General features: G+C 38.5%; 1 protein-coding gene across 2 annotated transcripts; it reads left to right on the top strand.

Annotated features, from left to right (window-relative positions):
- Window positions 1-2185: 2185 nt before the first annotated feature.
- LOC111327245 (uncharacterized) lies at window positions 2186-20090 on the top strand. 2 transcript variants are annotated; one of them, XM_088758061.1, is made up of 16 exons: window positions 2186-2420; window positions 6074-6336; window positions 7514-7793; window positions 9776-10065; window positions 10621-10773; window positions 11227-11270; window positions 11922-12022; window positions 12580-12904; window positions 13258-13290; window positions 13551-13697; window positions 14632-14754; window positions 15451-15801; window positions 16394-16619; window positions 16964-17116; window positions 17885-18024; window positions 18594-20090. In XM_088758061.1, the coding sequence occupies exons 1-16, from the start codon at window positions 2295-2297 to the stop codon at window positions 18731-18733; spliced, it is 2895 nt and encodes a 964-aa protein (XP_088614187.1). In that variant the 5' UTR covers window positions 2186-2294; the 3' UTR covers window positions 18734-20090. The 2 variants fall into 2 exon arrangements, with proteins under 2 accessions (XP_088614187.1, XP_088614188.1); XM_088758062.1 differs by lacking the exon at window positions 2186-2420 and adding an exon at window positions 5413-5448.
- Window positions 20091-20483: the final 393 nt, after the last annotated feature.

Raw genomic sequence — 20483 nt, forward strand, 5'->3', positions numbered from 1 at the left:
TAGGCGTATTTTGAACTTTTCGATTTTTCGGGAAAAATAACCGCGATAGAACTTTTTGATATAATTTTCGAGAAAGGTTCATTAAAAGGGTCCTTTAGAAAAAATAAAACGAATTAAGAAATTTTGCAACTGTCGGCGGATTCTCAATATTTACAGTCAGTGGCTCTTAAGCGGTAAGTCTTTATTTTTGTCACTATTTGCTGAAATATATCGCGTTAAAACTTTATTTAAAATAATTTTCTAACTTTGACGAAAAAACTTGATATAGACCTAAGACTTGATATGGACCTAAGACTTTACACGAAAAGACTTAGGCGAAAATACCAGATACCGTCGGCACTCTGTTATCCCAAACGTTTTCACGATTCCAGCTTTAAAACATAGTGAAATAGGATACGTAGTATTCAAAACGAACGAGGAAAACTGTTTTGATCGCTGAAAATAAAAATACGCGTTTACTTTATGCAGAATTGAGTAGATTGAATAGCCATGGTTTGCAACCCACAAGACAGCTGCCATTGTAGCGTTTCGCAAAGTTACCGAACTTCCGCCTTCCTTCAATGACGGTGAGATCCTGGGTACGAGTAGTGATGAATAGAGGATATTTACCAAATCATCTCATATCATCATTTTGAGTTTTGTCTTATATAAATTTTGACGGTACCCAACCCAGCCTACTTTATGACCTCTACATGGAGAGTTTAGAGGAACAAGCAGTAACATTTTTCACTATTTAAACCCAGGGTCTGGAAACGATACGTGGACGACAACTTTACCATCTTGGCCCATGATTGCGTAGGAAGTTTCATGCAGCATTTAAACCACCAGTAGCCTTCCATTCGCTTCACCATGGAGACGGAAAACAACAGTGGACTCGCCTTTTTCGACACCACAGTTACAAGATAATCTGATGGACACCTAACAACCATACAGGAAGCCGACGCACACTCTAACTACTTAGCGTATGATTCACACTATCCGCAATCAGTAAAGTGCGGTACTGTCAAGTGCATTTACGAGCGTGCAAAACCCTCCTTTATCATTAAGGAGAAAAAACATCTGTTCTTGTTTCTAATTGTTATCTTTCTTCTTTCGTGAAGGTAACAAAAACCATGACACCGACCGCCAGCGTTGAACCCCCATCATGTTCAGATCCACCACAGTCCTTCCCCTTAGGAACAACTACGCCGCTAACTATAACATCAAGGCATACGCGCTGTTTTCAAGTTGGAGACTGCGTTACGATCACGTCTACGAAAACCTAAGAGAGAATGCAAAGGCATGACAGACAGGATATCCGACTCACGAAGGACCAGACCTCCGCATTTTCAGAGCACGCCCACAATATCGGACGCTCTTGAACGACGTAAGGTACTTCATTGATCGCGAAGGGTGAAAGAGGTAACCACATACGAAAACGTCAACAAGGACAGTGGAATCACAAGAACACAACAGCAGGAGAGCCATGCAGCAGCGGACCGATTTTTTTACTTACCTATATTTTCTGGATAAAAGGCGCTTGTATCCATAACACCCGATCCTCCTCTTTTACTAGACAATATAGGAGAACGACGTCAAATGCACATCAGAAAAGCACACCATCGCAAGACGAAAACAGTGACGTAATCGGACGGTTGCTCGTAATTGGACAACTGAAATCGGACAGTTACATCAGCCAATCACACTAAGAATACATAAATAAGTCTACTAAGCAGAGAATTAATTTGAGAAACCATAGCAACAAATCACCATCCAGGACTGGAGATTTCTAAAAAAATGGAAGAAAAGGAGAAATTGAACGAGAAAGCGAAGAAGATGAACAGGCTGACTGTTTTAAGAAAAGATTGGATTTACAAGCCGTAGCTTCTTTCAATACTGAATTACATTGGTTTCATTTTTCTCGGAATTTGCAATGGTTCTAATCAATTGTTTGTCGGACTCACGCGTGTAGTCAAACTCGGTCATTTATCTTACTCGTGATTAATAAATCTACTTCTGCTTCGCGGTCGTGCCAAAATTTTTTCTTTTTTTTTTTCAGTCGCCCGTAGGATTACAGACCGAATTACCTTATGACCACTACTTATCGATTGGGGCAACTTGAAAAGTAAAGGATCCCTTTTGTTAAACTCATCATGTGATGATGTCATATCAAAATCTTGTTAAAAATGGTTAAAAGAGTCATACCCCAAAGGTCTTTGGCATTTGTAGCAAAACCTACAAACTGAGCGCTGAGGATAACTTCAGTTTACTACCCATTTCGACTTATAGATTTAAAGCCAAAACTTGCAAAGTTCATGATGGAGCGTTGGCCGCCAGCTTGGTGGATCATGATCTTTTCGGTTGTCTGCATCACGACCGAAGCATCACACTTCCGAGGCGGTAGTGTAATGTGGGCTCCTGACAACACTGACAGCAACAAGGTAAAATGTTTATCAAATTGGATATTTCAACTGCTTCTGGCCTTGGGCAGTTAGTGATTCTTTAGTGGGGTACTAAAAAATTTTATTGAAGTAGAATTGTATGTGGTTCTGTATGCACGTGAACTTTGTAAAACAAGACCTTCAAACCCTTTCCAAGTTTGGCAAGTACTGACCATCTCGAAGGGAACTTTAAGAAACAATCACGATTTTTTGAGAATTTTGTAGAGCCATGCAGAGATGATGTTTATATAAAACAAACCCCCAAAATAGTTTTTTTTTTTTGCAGTACAAAACAACAAAAGAAGTAATGGTAAATTAAACCAAAAACGCAAGACGTTGGTTAAGATGTCTACACCACACAAACTGCAAATAACAAATTTGAAAATGTGGGTTAAATTTTGTTTCAAGATGTGAAATTAGTAAGATAGCCCTTGTAAGTCAGCTAATATGTTCACGAATAAGTAAAGCACACAGTAAAGTCAGTGACCTTTTCCGCATGCAAAACTAAAATCCAATAATTAAGCAACGGATGTGCTATTATCTGAAGTAGTCACTAGGAAAAGATAATATACTGCTGAAGGTGAATCTCCTGGCCAAGCCTTCAAGCTCCCAAGTTATCTTAAATTTTTCTCTTCCAGCTTCGATGGATTTCCTTTAAGCTCTGAGGCTACAAAATTTTGATGCTTTGTCCAGACAAGGCCCATCAGCTGATACGTTGCTTTATTCTCATAACTTTTTTGCTGACTAGTGCTTTGAGAGCATCGAGTAAATATACTCGTGAAACACTTCCGGGATGAAAAAGGCCAATAGAATTAGCGCTATATTAGAATTGCTATTATGGACTTAGTGCCCTTAGCTTTTTATAGAAACTTTTAGAAGCGAGGTAAGTATCAGGTAAGAAGCACCCAGTTTTTTATTTTTTTTTTAATTGTCTAGATCTTTAAGGATTTCTATCATGTTTTTATCTTGTTTATCTGCGTTTCTCGTGTTTGTCATGTGCTTCCCATGTTTGGATAGTTCGCATAGTTTAAATTCAAAGTTTTTCAGGTACTGAATCTGGACTTATCATATGAACGCAGCCGCGCTGACAAGTATTTCTGCACTTGATTAAATTTTTTTCGAAATCTAATCTGTGTTTCATTAGCTACCACCAGAATATAGAACATGCAGAAAGGTGCTACGAGGCTTGCACGAATGTTGGATCTAACACACTATCGGCACTTGACAGATGCTTAAAAATATTCGACAGATGCTTGACAGATACCTTGAACGGTACTTGAATGATATTTGAAAGGTACCTGACAGATATTTGACAGGTACCTAACAGATGCCTAAAAGATAATTAATTGATACTTGGCAGACACTTAAACGGTCCTTTTAGGAACTGTTACTGTAACTAATTTTACTAGTAATAAGTTTCGTCATAGAGATAATTTTTTCTGGAACAGTCTTCCTGAAAATGCTGTCGGTTTAGGGTCTCTGAATGGAATTAAAGGACTCTTTAAGAAGAAAAACTATATTCACTGGCAATCAGAGGCTTCTCACTCCATGATGATGGAAAATAATTTCTCAATTAACCAATTAATAGTCCATTAGCTAGATAGGTGTAACGCACAGTAGAGACAGATATAAGCCAAGCTATTCCCTCGGTACGCAACTAGAATCTCTCGACAGTGCCAAAAATGCAAGGACCTAGGGGTCACAACAAACTACGATCTATCTTGGGGTAAACACGTTTCTTACATGGTAAACAAGGCGAACAAAGTGTTAGGTATAATTAGGCGATCACTTAGAAACGATAACCGGTATGCATTTTCTTGCCTCTTTAAGTCATTAGTAAGACCTATACTCGAATACGCTGCCCCCGTCTCGAGCCCCTACCAAAAAAAGGATATCTTGGAAAAAGTCCAAAGAAGGGCATCTCGGTTGGCGTTAAAGCAAAAGCGCCGAGAAATGAGCTATGAAGACCGCTGCCAGCCTACTGAATTGGCAAACTTTGGAGAAACGTAGAGAGTTTTTATCTCTGATCCAGTGCTATAAGATAGTCAGTTCTGGGAATAGATAGTCTTTCCATTTTCTGACTTTTTCGAACTTGCTAAATGTAATCGAACTAGAGCCAACCACGATTATAAGCTCTACGTAAAAGCAGCCATTCTAAACTGCTACAAATTTTCTTTCTTTGTACGGATCGTTAATATGTGGAATAATTTACCTAAAGATATTGTACACGCAGGTTCATTGACTTTATTTCGTAACAGATTAAGGATTTACATGAATATTGATTGAGAAGATGGTAAATAGCTTTTAATTATCTGTATATAGTGTTTTCATTTCTTTATTTCGGGGAATCTTTTATATAGGGTTGACCTCTAGATATCCCCTTTTGAGAGATATTTTTGTAACTGAGTTTTGATTTTCTTCTCTTGAATAAAGTAGTGTTATAGGTCGTAATGACTGTCAACATAGCTCAATGGAAACAGAGAGTATGCAAATGAAAGCAAAGCTCAAAAACTAGTGGCCTTTCATACGTGCTAAACATAACTCACAACAGACATCTAAAATGGAAACAGGTTAAAGTTTACAAATTAAAGATAAAATGTCCCGCGTGTAAGCCCTCAGCTCCCCAGATGTCCTTTTATTTTAACTACGTAGGTACTATAGAGTGAATTTAGGGTTTTTCTTTTAATTTTTTTGAAACAATGTGTGAATAATGTACTGAAAGCGTCAGGAGAACTAATAGTAAAACACTTCCGGGATGTTAGGGGCTAATGAAATGAGAGCCACAGTGTAAGAATTACTTTAAAAATTCAGTTCTCCCAGTATTATAAAAGAACTGCTCGAGGCCAAGAAAGGATCAGTTAACAAACAACCGTAATATTGTTTTGATGCAGTAGAGGTTAAAGGGTTTCATCATGTGCTTGTCATGTTCATCATATGCTTGTCATGTTTGTCATGTGCCTCTTATGCTTGAGAGTTTGTATCACTTGAAAGTTAAGTCTACGGTCGTATGGGATCCCAAAAAATAAAGGTGCCTTGCTATTTCTCAGTGCGTTTGTGTTTGAAAATTAAAGAATGTTTGTAGAACGGCATCGGCTATTTTCTCGTTGTTCATAGTTTTCAGTTCCACGAAAGCTAAACTTTGTACAGTTGGTTTTCAAAGCTATCCAAATCAGTCATGTCATTCTTGGGCTCTTTGCAAAAAAACGATGGGAAATCATTTTTTTGAGCAACTCTTCTGCTATTTACCGAAATATTCTTGGTTTCCCTGTCCTGTGAGCCGGTTGTCTCGAATGAAGAAAAACCATGCAACCATATCGGCTAATAATTTTACGAATAAGATTACGCGAGGAACCTTGAAAAAAGGCAGATAGAAACATTCCATATGTAAATCAAAGAGAGTCACCTTCAGTGTTTCAGGAGACAGGAAGCTTAATGTATGATTTTGGCGGAGATTTGCTTAAAAAAAGAAATGTTAAAAGAATTGTACTCTAGTCAATTAGCAGTGGTTAGCAATCAGGTCAGACTCTCCGACCTTTGGAGAATATTGGACTCCGGCCAGGTGGCTCGTTGATTTTACCTCTCTCTTGAATTACCGATATCGAAAGTAGGAGTGATTAACTACTGCTTGATGCCAACTACTTTCGTCTTCCTAGGTCCTTTTCAAATTTCGTCTTGGGTTTCGACGAGCGAGCATTCACTGTGATCAGAGCAAGATAATCAGTGGTGAACTTCTCTCTGACGGAGGCTCGTGGCAAGCAAAATGCAGCGATTCCTCTAATGCTCTGTGTGGGTCTTCGTTTTCCATTGGCAAGAGTACGTTTTACTGTACCGACTATAGTGTCTCTGAGAATTGGATACTTGGCGAAAACAACTTCACTTACACTTTCAGTAACAACGTGAAGGAATGGCAAGTTAGGTAGGTCATCTTTTACTTTTGTAGCTAAATAAAAATGTTATAAAAGCGCGCTTTCGTGTTATACTCGGCGTGAAAAATATATGAGCTAAAAACGGTATGCTCTTCAGAGCGAAGTACTCGCCTTGACGAAGGACTAACGTTCGAAACACCAGCTCTTTTTACGGAGACGAATTCACTTTTCACTCAGTTGACAAAATCAAATTAAATTATCTTGCAAGAACTCCACCGTCGCAACTACACAGTTTCTTTTGAAAATAACCTGCCTGGAATCTGTTCAAATAATTTCAATATGTCAACAAAGTTGAAATGGTAAATTGGCCACCGTGACGATTATAAAAGCTGACGTTTCGAGCGTTAGCCCTTCGTCCGACGAAGGGCTAACGCTCGAAACGTCAGCTTTTATAATCGTCACGATGGCCAATTTACCATTTCAACTTTGTTAATATATTGAAATTATTTCGTTACCCCCCACCGACGCAGCCCCAAACAGTTTCTTTAGAAACTACCAGCCTTTATTCATTTGGAATCTGTTCAAGCCTGATACTGACCTGCTCTTAAGGTTTATTTTGGGAAATCTAGGGACGATAAGGAATGAAGCATTTCAAAATACATGTTTCAGGATCTAAGGCTTGATACAAGGTTCTTGCACTTTTTCAGGAACCCAATTTCAAGGACTTTCAAGGACTTTTTAGGTCATTTTCAACGACCTTGGTTCTCAAATTCAAGGACCTTTTACATGAAATAGTAGCTAACAGAAATGAAAAAGCATTGCTCATTATCACGTGTCAAACATCATAATCGGAAGCGCGATTTGAAAGAAAAACTCGCTTTCACTATTTGTGCTAGAAACTTTCACTTTCAACACCAAAAACAAAGGAAAACTTCAACTTTGATTCATCTGCACTAATTTTCAAGGACTTTTTCAGAAGTTTTCAAGGGCCTGAGACTAAATTTAAGGGTTTTCAAGTCCTTGAAAACAAAAACTTAAATTCAAGGACTTTCATGGACTTTCAAGGAGCGCGGGAACCCTGTGGATAATTTGGCAACTTCAGAGTTCCTTATTACGGGTTGGCAAACTAAAACCACATTACAATCACAGTGATCAGTTCACTACAAGAGAAGATAAACTGTTGTCTTGGTCCACTACTAATTGGATGCTTTGACTTTGATATTTTAGCTACTCGAAGTGCTGTTGGATTTCTGTCAGTTATTCTCCAAGTGTTAGTAACTGGCATATACGAACCACGGTAAACCTCTCTCCCCGATCAGATAACGGAAAAATCAATTCATCTCCAGTAACAAGAAGCCCACCCATTGTTCGATTTCCAGGAGGTTGTCGTCAGTCATTTAGAATACCGGTTGAAGACCCAGATGGCGATACGGTGAAATGCCGATTTGCGACTTCAACGGAGTCCCTCATACCCAATTCCAGTTTTCCTTACGGTACAATAAATGAGGTAACTGATAGCAGAACAGCATATTTCATTTTTATTATTTTATTTTTTTCATATCTATTTATGTAACTGATATGATACAATGAGTTATGGTATTAGGACTTAGTGGAGTCCAATTCAGTTTGTAATCATTTGAGCGAGCCGGAGTCCAATTTGTGAAACACGCCCGAGTATGATTACAGACAGACTTGGACGACACGAAGTCTTATTACCTGTTAAGGTAATTCCCTTGAAATTGTTCTACTACCAAACCTTTTTTGAAACTTGGTATAATTAACATTCATGATATAAACATTAAAAAAATGCAATCAAAAAATGGGGTCATCGTGCTTGTTTACGCGTCAGCGGGCTCTTAAAATGGGGTGTTTTTACTGGTTGCGCGTTAAAAATTCGAATCACCTTCATACAGAATTTAGCCCTAGTAATTTGAAAGACTCAAAATTTTCTTTTTAAATTAAAACTTGTTTTTTAAAAATAAGCAGTAGTGCTTTATTTTTAGCTGTTTTTGATTATCTGGTTGTGGGGATTTTGCACTTTTTCGGACAGTTTCGTGGTTAGCTTGAAGTCCTCGCCTTGGCCAAAATACACCAAGTACGGAACTATTTTCGAAAAAAAATCATGTTCTACTATCAAACTTTTTTTCCTTCAAATATGTTCTTTATTAGAGTGTTCTTAACAAATACCTGAAAAAAAAAATTGGGTGTCACCGTGCTTGTTTCCTCACAAACTGCCGTGAAAGGTGGACAGGGTTTTGAGATCACACATTTTTTTCATTTTCTTGTTTTTCGAGAGCAGACCGGGAAGCTGTCAGCCGATTTGCGACATTCTTATTATGAAAAAAAGCTTTCACTCTGCAAAAGCGACCCTTGTCCGTTCTTTTCACGCTAGCGGGAAGAACAGCCGCCATCTTAGATGTCGCAATGTTATGCGCAGAAAAGCTTACGCAGTGCAAAACAAGGGAATGACCTTGATGAAAACTGTGACAAAATTTGAGTGAAAAAAAACTAGTCATCGGTTATAAGTTTCAGCAAAAAGCACGACGAGAGCGTGCGCATATGACGCGAATTGTCCAACCGATCACATTCGAGAATTTTGTTATAATCGTTTCAGGATTAGCTCACAAATTTACACTGAACACTTAACGCTATAGTATACCAATTGTTAAAATCTACAATTATATGCTCAAATTACAACACTTTGGAAAAGCGCCAACATTACACTCTATATACATAATTAACAATTATTCCACGAGAGCGCGTTGGATATGAGATGATAGATAGCCAACGAGGCGCGTAGCACCGAGTTGGCTATAATCATCTCATATCCAACAAACGCGAGTGGAATAATTGTTTTATTAAAAAGAGAAAATCTTCTCGACTTCATTTTGTAAGAAGAAACCGGATGTTACAATGTACTGATATTAGATTATGGTATACTGGCTCATATACCATAATGGCTAAGCCAATAAAAAGTCTTGAATTGCATTATCCAATGATCCAGTTTTTAATAAAAATAAATACACCACACTGTAGTGTATGTGATGAAGTATTAGACGGAAAAGGTTATGATAAATATTGATTCCTGTAATTATATACACCATGTTCATAGTTTAAGATATGTATTTACCTTTCGTAGTAAACGAGAACACGCGGCAAGTTTTACACTGTGACTCCATGCTGAAAATGAGTCAATACCAACCTTTTTCCCGCATAATCCAGTCTCTAGACGCCAACTGTTAACCATGGTAACGGTTTTTTTTCTCTAAATTGTCGATAGACACGATCTACGAGCAAAGCTACGTTGATGCGGGGCTAAAGCAAGTTAAACTCCGATGCCCAAAAAATTCGGCCTGTGAAGGATTTTATCCTGATATCATAAAAAGTTCTAAAATTATATTAAAAAAAAGAGAAAAAAAGGGAGAATTAGAGATCTTGGTGCTACCAGTGGTATAATCTTCAGTCTAAAATTGAAATTTCCTCTTGCAGAAACAATGTTTGCTGACATACAATGGATCGTCCGAAGCAGACGGAGTTTTCGCGGTAGCATTAACTTTAGAAGACTTTCCAGCGGGTACCACAGACTTTGACAGTGTCACACCATTCAGCAGTATCCCATTACAGTTTATTGTCCTGGTGACTGGTAACTATAGTGGTAGTTGCGATAAAAGACCTATCTTTACAGCATCGACCCCTAAAGATGGTGAATGTTCTGACCTCGCAGTTGGCTCTGAGTATAGGGCAGTGATTGAAGTACAGGTTGCAGACTTCTCGAAATCGTAAGTAAACAAAACTCCGAATAACTTGTCATCCTAATACTTTTTTCTTTGCCACTATTTGCACTAACAAGCAAAAGACACTGATACTTATTTCTTAGGATCTCAATAGGCAGTTAGGTTACATCCAGTACATCAGTAATAATTAAAAGTTTGAGTTTTTAACCTCCAATAACTGACCTGATAAAAAATTCACATCTGTTTTTATTATGTTGTTCTCCAATTTTGCGTCATTTTATGCTACCAAAAACTAGGTCACGAGGCTAGTTGTTACAAAAATCTTTAGGTAAGACCTTACTGAGATACGATTTTCGGTAGTTCGGTAGATTACACATGAGCGGAGTGATCAACTGCTCTACAATGGATCGGAAGGGAGGAAAGACCGAAATGTTTCTGATTGTTTCTAGTGGCATCTTACTTTCTTTAATTTATGTGTTATAAGGAGAAAGATGGTATCTCCAGTGAACATGTAGGGCGTATCAAATTTGATTAACAGAATATAGATTTCATTATTCAAATCATCAAAATCATATATATTCTTTTTTCCAATCCTTTTAGCATCGTGGAAATACCTACTGCTTCTCCATCTGGAATGCAATTTACTTCCTTGCGCAATAATGAACTTATCTACTACAAAAATGTCACGTGGTATCCTCATCAGCATCAAATTGGACAACAGCTGTTCTGCTTTAAGGCAGTAGACTCCTCAGGGTAGGAATGGTAGCTGTTACTTACAGAAACACAAAAAAATACTTCAATTGAATGGTTTACCGTTTTCAGCTTTCAATTCTGAATTGTGTCATAAACTACTTTCAAGAGCAAAATTTAAGCATTTACGTTTCATGAAAGTTAAGGGATAAGGAGAGAGTTTTCCTTGAATCGTTTATAATTTTTTTCGTGTGTGGTTTTTATCATACCAGAGGTTTCTCTTGATTTTTCTCCCCATGAGAGAACAGCGAGAGAGCCGCGAAAGCGGCGAACACGAGTCGCGAAGCGGCAAGAAAGAAAAACTTCTGGTTACCTTGGACTTGAATCTACAACTAGCTCAAAGAAAGTAATTCTTTAATCAAAGTTACTGAAGTCTAAACCACTGGAGGATCTATTCTATCATTTATCATAATAGCTTTTACACCCTCAGCGTCTCATATCAAGTATTTTTCACAGACTGGAAAGTGATTGGCGATGTGTGACAATTCTTGTTGGTACTAGTAAGTACATCACATACTCTTGACAGACAAGAACAAGAAAATGTTATGACACTCTCTATACCATATTCAGTAGTTCTAAATACACTAGAGGAAAAAGGTAAAGGTAAACACACAAATGAACATTCTTCGTCTTTTCGAAAATCTCAGATAGACTCCTAACTTATCGTCCAAAGTCTCCGAGGTAGGTCAAGAATTGCACGTGAAAATCGACGTCTTGAAATTGATAAATTTTGCTATTGTAATGATACAAAAGAGACTGGAGCAATTGAATTTTAAAAAGATTCGATTCTCGAAAGTAATGTCTATCTTAAATTAACACTGAAATTGTATCCTATCCCAAACCATTTAATCCCAAAAAGATCTTATCATGAAATCATGTTTTTACAAGGCTCTTGGGAAGCAAACTTTTACGACTGATCAATACTCCATCTGTACTAAAGGGAAGATTTTTTTCGATGGTAGTTTGGAATTCAAGTTCAGTTTCCAGTTTAAGCTCGAAAGGTCCGTCCGATTAATATCACCAGAGGAGAGCAAAATAAACTTTTTACCAAAAAGATTATCTAATATAGATCTAGTAAATCATATTGTTAAACATAAACAGAAGTTCAAAAACTAATTTACTCGGCTGTTAATCAAACAAATATTTTCCAGGCAGGACTCCCCGAGTTATTTTGGCGAGTCGCACACCGAAAAATCCCATCAGTAGATATGGACCGGGATATTCACACTGGAGCATTCAGTTTGATCGATCGGTAAGTACAAAGAAAAGGCTCCTTGACTTTACATTTTGATTTGAGATGTGTGGGAAGGCAGAAGGATTGGTAAGGATTGGTACAATAGTCTAAAAAAAAGTATGGAATTATTGGTAGCAAGTAGTCCGGCTCTTTTTCAGGTCATTAAAATTTTTCCATAGAAGTTGGGTATGGTCAAAGTGATCCATATTCTGGGCTTTTTTCGGAAAAATCCTTTCATTTTAACTTTCTCAACGAAATGACAATCCCGATATATTATCAAAAATTTATCTTGCATTACTTACACAGTTTACTGGCTTCCACTCACGATTTGACTTTTAGAAGATAAACAAATAGTGTGATTCGGGGCTTTTCCTTTGTTATTATTACTCATGTTGCCGTAATTCAGTTCATTGGTAGATCACAGAAGTGATCAAAGTGCGTTATGGTGTTCAAATGACGGTGCCTCCCACCACTGTGACCTATTTCAGCTGCAGAACCTGACGTCATCTGTGGGTTTAGTTCCTTGTCGTTGTTCTTGTTTACGGCTGAAGTTGTTGTAATGGCATTTGTTACAGATTAAAAAGGCCCAAAGATCGTCTTACATAAAACTAGTCTCGCTGCCCACTGGACAAACAGTCTACAAAGTGGACGCACTCTCTCAAAACGTTACAATCGGTAGTAATTCTACCACTCTTCATTTTGCAATACCTTATACTATGTTGAGCATGGATGGATTATACGCAATCTTAATAGAAAAAGGAGTAGTACTTGGACATGGCTGTTCTTCAGGCGGTACACCCACACCCGGAATATCATCGATGACTGACTGGCGATTCTACGTCTATGGAGTTTGCTCCTCTGGATATTCTCTCGGGTCACCATATTTTTATAGCTGTGCTGGTACGCAAAATGTTAGAATTATTAGTTTCTAAAACGATAAACTGATGGAGACTGCGAATTTTAATTTTTCTTACAAATATCTTTAATAAGAGCCTCTGTAAACCTGGCTTTACTTTATTCTTCTAGCTGCGTTAGTGCATAAGCTTCCGCATTCCCAGCCTGGAAGTCTAGCTAAACAGTACAAACTAGCTTTTCAGAATTCTGAGGATTCATAACATAAGCATATTTATTCCCCAGCCAGAGCTGAAATGTGGTCCATCCATCTATTTATTTATCCATCAGTCAATCAGTCTGTTTTAACAATCTCTGAGTGGTTCCACAATCAGTCAGTCATATTTTACTTTTTCCGTTAGATATAAACGAATGCTCCTACTCAAGTTCCAGTGGTGAGTTACTGCATATTCCCTGGAATAATTACTTACCTTTGTAATTGTCTATATTTTGACTCGTTACAGTTTTAGACTCATCAGCTTTGAAGTTCATAAATAATTTTCTAGCCCTAAAAAGTCTTGGAAATAATGCGGGTCTCAGAAAACAAAGGCGAACCACCTGCGTTTTATATTCGTCGTTATAGGTTTTAAAAACCATCCACTGCTTTATTGCTATATATTTTCCTTGAGTGAACTATAGCAATTTTCTCCTTTAGTGCATTCGAACGCTACAACCCAGTCACAAATCCAGGAGTTCAAGTTACCTGCAGACTGTGACCAAGTCTGTAACAACACTCCTGGAAATTACAGCTGTTCCTGTGTAACCGGATATCAATTGCAGTCGAATGGAAAATCTTGTAAAGGTAAGAAACACAATAGGATAGACTTGTTCAATATTCGTATTCTAACTGCATTTTTATCGAACAAGTTTTAGAATTGTATTGCTTTCTGTTATTTCCTTATAAACGTAATTAACACAATATTTGTTTTTTCTCGTGTTCTGTTACAAAAGGAATTAGCATGGGTGTAACAGCCGGGCTTTCCCTTAATTTTTGTACATGGCTACGGAAATTCGAGTCAAATGGATTAGCAGAACAGATTTATCTTCCTGAAAGGGATATAATCCATCTCTCTTAGGCTCACCACAGGAAATTGATCTTATCACTGCAAATTTACGCTTCCTACTAAATTTTTATGCCCATATATGTAATTATCCGAGCAGTCACATGCTTTTACGCCTGTTTTTTTCGGTAAATAACAAAAGAACTCTTCTATGTCGCCTAATGCGAAAAGTAGAGCTAGAACAATAGACCATTTGTTAATAAGCAATCCATCACGTGTCCTTGAAAGTCGATCTAGCTGGATCCATTCAATTTCAAAGTTATGCTGATGAAAGGCAAGGCAAGTGTGATATGTCTTTCCTAAGAATACAACACAACGATCCATCAAGCGATCAGACCCGAACCATTTGATCAAGAGTCTAGCGTGCTAACCACTTTACAACTGCACACGCACCCATAAGTAAAGTCTTGTTAAACTACATCAGACCCGAACCATTTGATCAAGAGTCTAGCGTGCTAACCACTTTACAACTGCACACGCCTAAGTAAAGTCTTGTTAAACTACATCAGACCCGAACCATTTGATCAAGAGTCTAGCGTGCTAACCACTTTACAACTGCACACGCACCCCTAAGTAAAGTCTTGTTAAACTACATTAGGCTTCGTTATTCGATAGTTTTTATACTATTAAATAATTAATTTAAACCGAGATGTTAACGGTTAAACTCTTTTTTAGATATGAACGAATGTTCGGCAGAAAATGGGGGCTGCAGTCATCTTTGCTTCAACATCCCTGGATCATTTTACTGTGCATGCCCCGAAGGATTTTCTATGAGTGGAAACAATTTGACTTGTGTCGGTAAGTAATGGGCGAACTTACAAATGGGTAACTAAAAAAGCAAGGTGACATTCATTTTTCAAAAAAAAAAAATAATCAGAAATGATTACGCTGAATGTTTTAAAATCGTCTTCCGATCTCCTTGTTTCATATTTTATATCTCTCAGGTGTCAGTTATGTGAGGAAATAACGTGTTTGAAATTTGTTACGAGTGTGGATAGAAAAAACCTGATTATCCCATTAGGATTCGAATGCCATCCATTTCCAAGGATGCTCAGGGTAGCATACTATTATCTTCCGCTTATAAGCCCTGGTCTTATTCAACTTCGTAAGAGGTTTTAGGAGGGCTTATAAACGGAGGGGTACATCCGAGGAGCTAGTACCCGGAATAGAAAAAGCGCTTAGAAACGAGCTATAGAAGTGCTGATCATAAACCGTTTTGCAGTTACTGGTTTTTCAATAAGCTTCAAAACGTCAATACATTTGGAGCAAAATTAAAACTAACAGGTAGACCCGTCACCGGAAGGCCTAGGGGCGAGTTTAAAAGCTATGGGGCTTATGAGCTGCAGTTTACGGTACATTTGATCTGGAGATAAACAGCAAAAAGACAATCAATTTTAACTCGATCGTTGAAAATAAAAAAAAAAAACATATTAAATGTTTGTAACGAGTCTTTGTTATTTTGAAATAATGACAGAAAGCCCTGCCTTATTTTAGACCAAAGCGCAAGTGTTTCATGTGGGGAGAACAAAATGACGGTGTATTTGGAAAAGGGAAGATTTCACTACCTTGCAGCCAATCAACTACGCTTGCGCTATGCCTCGTGTCGAGCCACCGAAAACTCCACCCACTTTTTGATCAGCACCTCTTTAAATAGATGTGGAACCCAGCGGAACGAAACCGAGGAATTTCTAACCTTTTGGAATGAGGTCCTAGTGGATGCTAAGGTGATCGATAATGTGGTTACCCGCACACATGATATAAAACTGCCATATCATTGCATTTACTCCAGAAAGAACTTGATGAGCCGGGCGTTCACACCTCAAAGGATTTACGTCGGGAAAGAAAGTGAGTTAAATGATATAGGACATTTTAAGATGTCGATGTATTAAACACCACAATAATGATTGGTCAAGCTAAGCTTGCAAATGAGTTCCTTAAAACAAATAAATTGGAGATTTAGCAGTGGACACTCCATCGGGTGGCTCTTCCTGTCCACTGTTTCCAGGTCAAAGTAGAATTTGGAAAGTTGGTTTTTCATTGAGAAGGGAGCAAAACCGGTGGATTCGGAGAAAAAACCCTTGAAGCAAGGACGAGAAGAGCCAACAACTGACTCGCTCAACCCACATGTGGCACCGGTTCTGGGAAGCGAACCCGAGAAGGCGAGTGATCTCACCAATGTACCATCCCTGCTCTCCGTAAACGTGAGGCGGGTAAGAGTACCAACATTCACTCTCTACGGGAGGCCAGTCCATTACAGGTTAATCGTCGGCAGTTGATCAAGTTTCCCTTAAGGTGCGCCATAACCCATTCAGACACGCGGATGGAGGGCTTTGTTAGAGTGTGTGCCTTAACCAGGGCTTCAAGGAAGACTCGTACTTTGTGTTATGATAAAAAATGAGTTTGGCCTAACTTACTTTTTTCAATTTCCATTGTTTAGTGGGATATGGTACTTTCACTTTCAAGATGGACTTTTATCACAATTCGACGTTTGCCACGCCTTACACAAAGCAGGAATACCCTATAATCGTAACTCTCGATGAGTATGTGTATTTGCAGTTCGATGTGGAGTCCTCAGCTGACCTAGTTATCATGGCTGAGAACTGTAAAGCTACCAAAGATGCGAGTTCTTACTCTTGGCCACAGTACGCCTTCCTAGAAAACGGGTAAGTGGATAACAGGCGCTGATCGAAAGCGATAACCCCTGCTCTTTTCTCAACGACATTTGATTTCGTTGTTAAACCAAATGATAACAAGGCGTAATTATTCCAGCCCGTATATCATAGAACTAGTCATAAATAATTCTGGTATTATTCAACTTATCTGGTGCTGACAAACGACCTTGTCTCTTTCTGTTTCGCTTTTGTTTTCTCTAGTTAAAGCATGCGTAGTCCTGCTAAGGTATCGATCTTTAGTTTTATGAGATTAAATTGATACTATCATAATGATATTTACTATGTAATTCACTTGATTCATTGTCGTTGTTGTTGTTGTTATTTTTAACTTAAAGATGTCCGAAAGATTTAACGCTTGACTACAGTTATGATCCAACGCAAAATTACCAACAATTTAAAATCAGAACGCTTAGATTTTGGAACGACTACGACACTGTGTACCTCCATTGTGAGCTGCTGGCCTGTCATCGTAATTCTATCAATTCCAGGTTGGTCTTATTGTTTTCAATTACATGCGTACACGAGACAATTCGGACTTAGGAAATAGCAAAAACTTGAAATCCAAAGAGTTGCATCCTTCCATCTTAGAGTACCACTATGCCAATAAGTTTGCTTCTTTGCTTGTTTTAAGTCCCGCCCTTTCTTCGCACAAAGGCTCGCATTTGGCCATGATATAGTTTCAACACAGTTGGCGCAATTTGTTGCATCAGTTGTGATAAAGTTTTATCCAGTTTCGTTATCAATATACTCCCCAGAGTTGGCACTCGAGTCAAGAGGCCTAAGCCTTTTCCGACCTGGGGTTCATCCCTCGCCATGTCGGTTTCCGTAGAAATAGGCGAATAGGAGTTGTCCGTCGCAGGTTTCGTCCAAGCCCCTGCCAGCATTCCCTGACAGCTACCAAATAACTACCCTCTGCCCCCTAGTCGAGAAGTGCAACGTGAAAAAAAATTGTATTTACCCAGGAAACAACATTTTTACCGTTATAAAGCTCGAACCAGGACATCATGTTCACTGATGTCAGCGTAGTTACTACTAAAAGCCATCCTATCCCACTAGTATTATTTTGGTTATTGATGGCATATGTTTCTTTAAGAGAGAAACGAAGGGTCACGCAAAGTTAAGCTGATTTTCGTCGTTTGAGATCAGTATATCAGTTGACGTTCACATAGAAATGCACTTTCTATACGTCTGCATTTCTCCATTATTTAGTCATGTGTCAGTCTTCAGTAATGTATGGGCAACTTACTCTTCTGCAGGTGCAGCAAGGGCTGTGTAAAGAGCATGAGAAAGAAGAGGGAAATAAAAGGAGATGGGATAGAGCATGAAGAGAGTACAAAAAAAGTTATTCTCACAAGTGGACCTGTAGTGATCAAAAAATTAAAAGAGGAATCCAAAAGTAGGTTTTCGTAATGGGAATTCATTCAATGTAATTTTATAATCGCATCGATTTCCATCAAACGGTTTTTGTCGATCGAAAGTCACAGTCGATATCAATTAGATTTCGATTTTAATGCTGAATTTACAGCTTCAATTCTTCGAAGCGTAATAGACACCCACACAGTCAGTTTTGAGAACCCTAACTTCCCTCCTCAACGAAACATGCTTTTTCACCACCAATTCTTGGATGGATACGTTTAGTACCTTTAACTGCTCCACGCTGATTCCAGCCTTTGCTCAGCAACCGCACGATAGCAACTCCAACCTCCAAGCCGATCCTTGTTGCTTTTAATGTTTTAGGGCCTTTGCCAAATCTCACCCTCACGGTCGAGATATTTCTGTTCAGCGCTGAAGATCTAAAGAGATCTGGTATATTCTTCTCATTTGATTAGCTGTTGCGAAAAGAACGAATCGAACACGAAAAGCCCTCGATCTTCGGCGCAGACCGAAGCGATCATGTTCTGAGACCTGACTGCATGGTTTGCCCTGCCCGATGGATTAACAAGTGCTCTTATTTAATGCTTATAGATCTCAGAAAAGGTAAACAAACAGCTCTGGTCGGTGGTCTGGTAGGCACTGGAGGATTTGGTCTGGTCGCAGTTGGAGCTCTGGCCGTTTTGTTTATTAAGTATCGCAGGGCACAACGAAATGGAGGACGTATTCTTTAACTTTTTAAAATAGTTGTATCTTTTCGTTTCCCCTCACATGTCAGCGATAAATTTAGAGTAGGATGTTCCCTCCCTTCTTTCATTTATCTCTGAGTAAACCTTGGAATACAGAAGATCTACGCATTTCTCTAAGGAAGTGGATTAGTGACAACTTTATTTATATACGGGGGATAATCTTGAAGAGTATAAACTGATGAACTACTAGCCCTCTTTCCTAATTGTCTAGTAAAAGAGTTTAAAATAATCTAAAAACATACAAGTTTAAAACACATAACTAGAGCTGATTAACATAAGATCCATCTTAACAATTTACGCTAACCAATAATTTTTTCAGGCGCAACAAAGGGAACAAAAGGTGTCTTTATCGCGTATTTCTAGAGAAGTTTATTACGGAGCTTTGTTGCACAAGCTTGAAACGTCCTGCTTTTTTCCGTATCCCTGTTGTAGCACGGGAACAATAGGGACCTTAAGCAAACCGGGACGGCGACAGCAACGAGGACGTGAGAAAACAAAAGATCTAATTGGCAGAACAATAGTTCAGCAAGTGCATTGTAAAACTTAGTACATTTCTTAGCCGTCCTTTACAAAACAACAACGTGAAATCACCAAAATTTGCGTCGTCTGCGAACCGAAACCGCGACGGCAAATTATTTTAATTTCCATTATTTGGAACTCAATGCTACTTTTATACTTTATGTCGAGGTTGAGTTGTGGCGATGTATGAGATAGTAAACACATGCAGCCATTTTCGAAATTTTAACTAAAAGTAGAAATTCATTTTTTAATGGACGTCTTCCTTGGCGTTGCCTTCCTGACTGGTTAAGGTCCCTATTAAGTTATCAACGACCGGCTCTGCAGTGCGACTCTGAGAATTTCTGGGTAGCTGCTTCACGTAACTTAGGTGGCCAGTCTCTCAAATACTCCTTAAGTGGTGTTTATTACTGTGAAGATCGCTTTCGTATTCATTTTTGAAAAGCGCAGTTCACCAGTAAATAATTTTTATATATTCATATTCATTGATTTATGACTTCACGGGTTCATTTAGAACCAACATAGTTACCAGCCCCCAGTTGGCTTGTTAGCTCAGTTGGTAGAGTACTGCACCTGTATCGCGGTCTATACCAAAGTTAAGTACACTTTTATTATACTATTTCTGTAATCAAAGCTGGGGTCATGGGTTCAAATCTCGCACAGGCCTGAATTTTTTCAGGCCATATATTCACTACTGCTTAAGTAGTGTTTATTACTGCGAAGATCGCTTTCATATTCAAACATAACTTTTAACGGTGTTGATTATAGCGTGTGTTGCGTGTTAACTTGGTGAATAATAAAATGCCTTTACGGTATTGTGTAAAAACTTCATCACTGAAATAAGTATACTCCAGATACCATTTGTTTTCCCCCGACATCAAAAAGTACATAGAAAACTTGCTACATTTTAAGATTCTATGTATAGTGACCTAGCCGTTCAATATGATAGTCAGCCGGATTGCACAACAGTCAGTCAGTCAGTCAATCAGTCAGGAAGTCAGTCAGTCAGTCAGTCAGTCAATCAGTCAATCAGTCAATCAGTCAATCATTCAATCAGTCAACCAGTCAATCAATCAGTCAATCAGTCAGGAAGTCAGTCAGTCAGTTAGTCAATTAGTCAATCAGTCAATCAGTCACTTAGTCAATCAGTCAGTCAATCAGTCAGTCAGTCAGTCAGTCAATCGGTCAGTCAGTCAGTCAGTCAGCCAGTCAGTCAATC

This window comes from Stylophora pistillata, chromosome 4, assembly GCF_964205215.1.
Source record: "Stylophora pistillata chromosome 4, jaStyPist1.2, whole genome shotgun sequence".
In the NCBI taxonomy this organism is placed as follows: Eukaryota; Metazoa; Cnidaria; class Anthozoa; order Scleractinia; family Pocilloporidae; genus Stylophora; species Stylophora pistillata.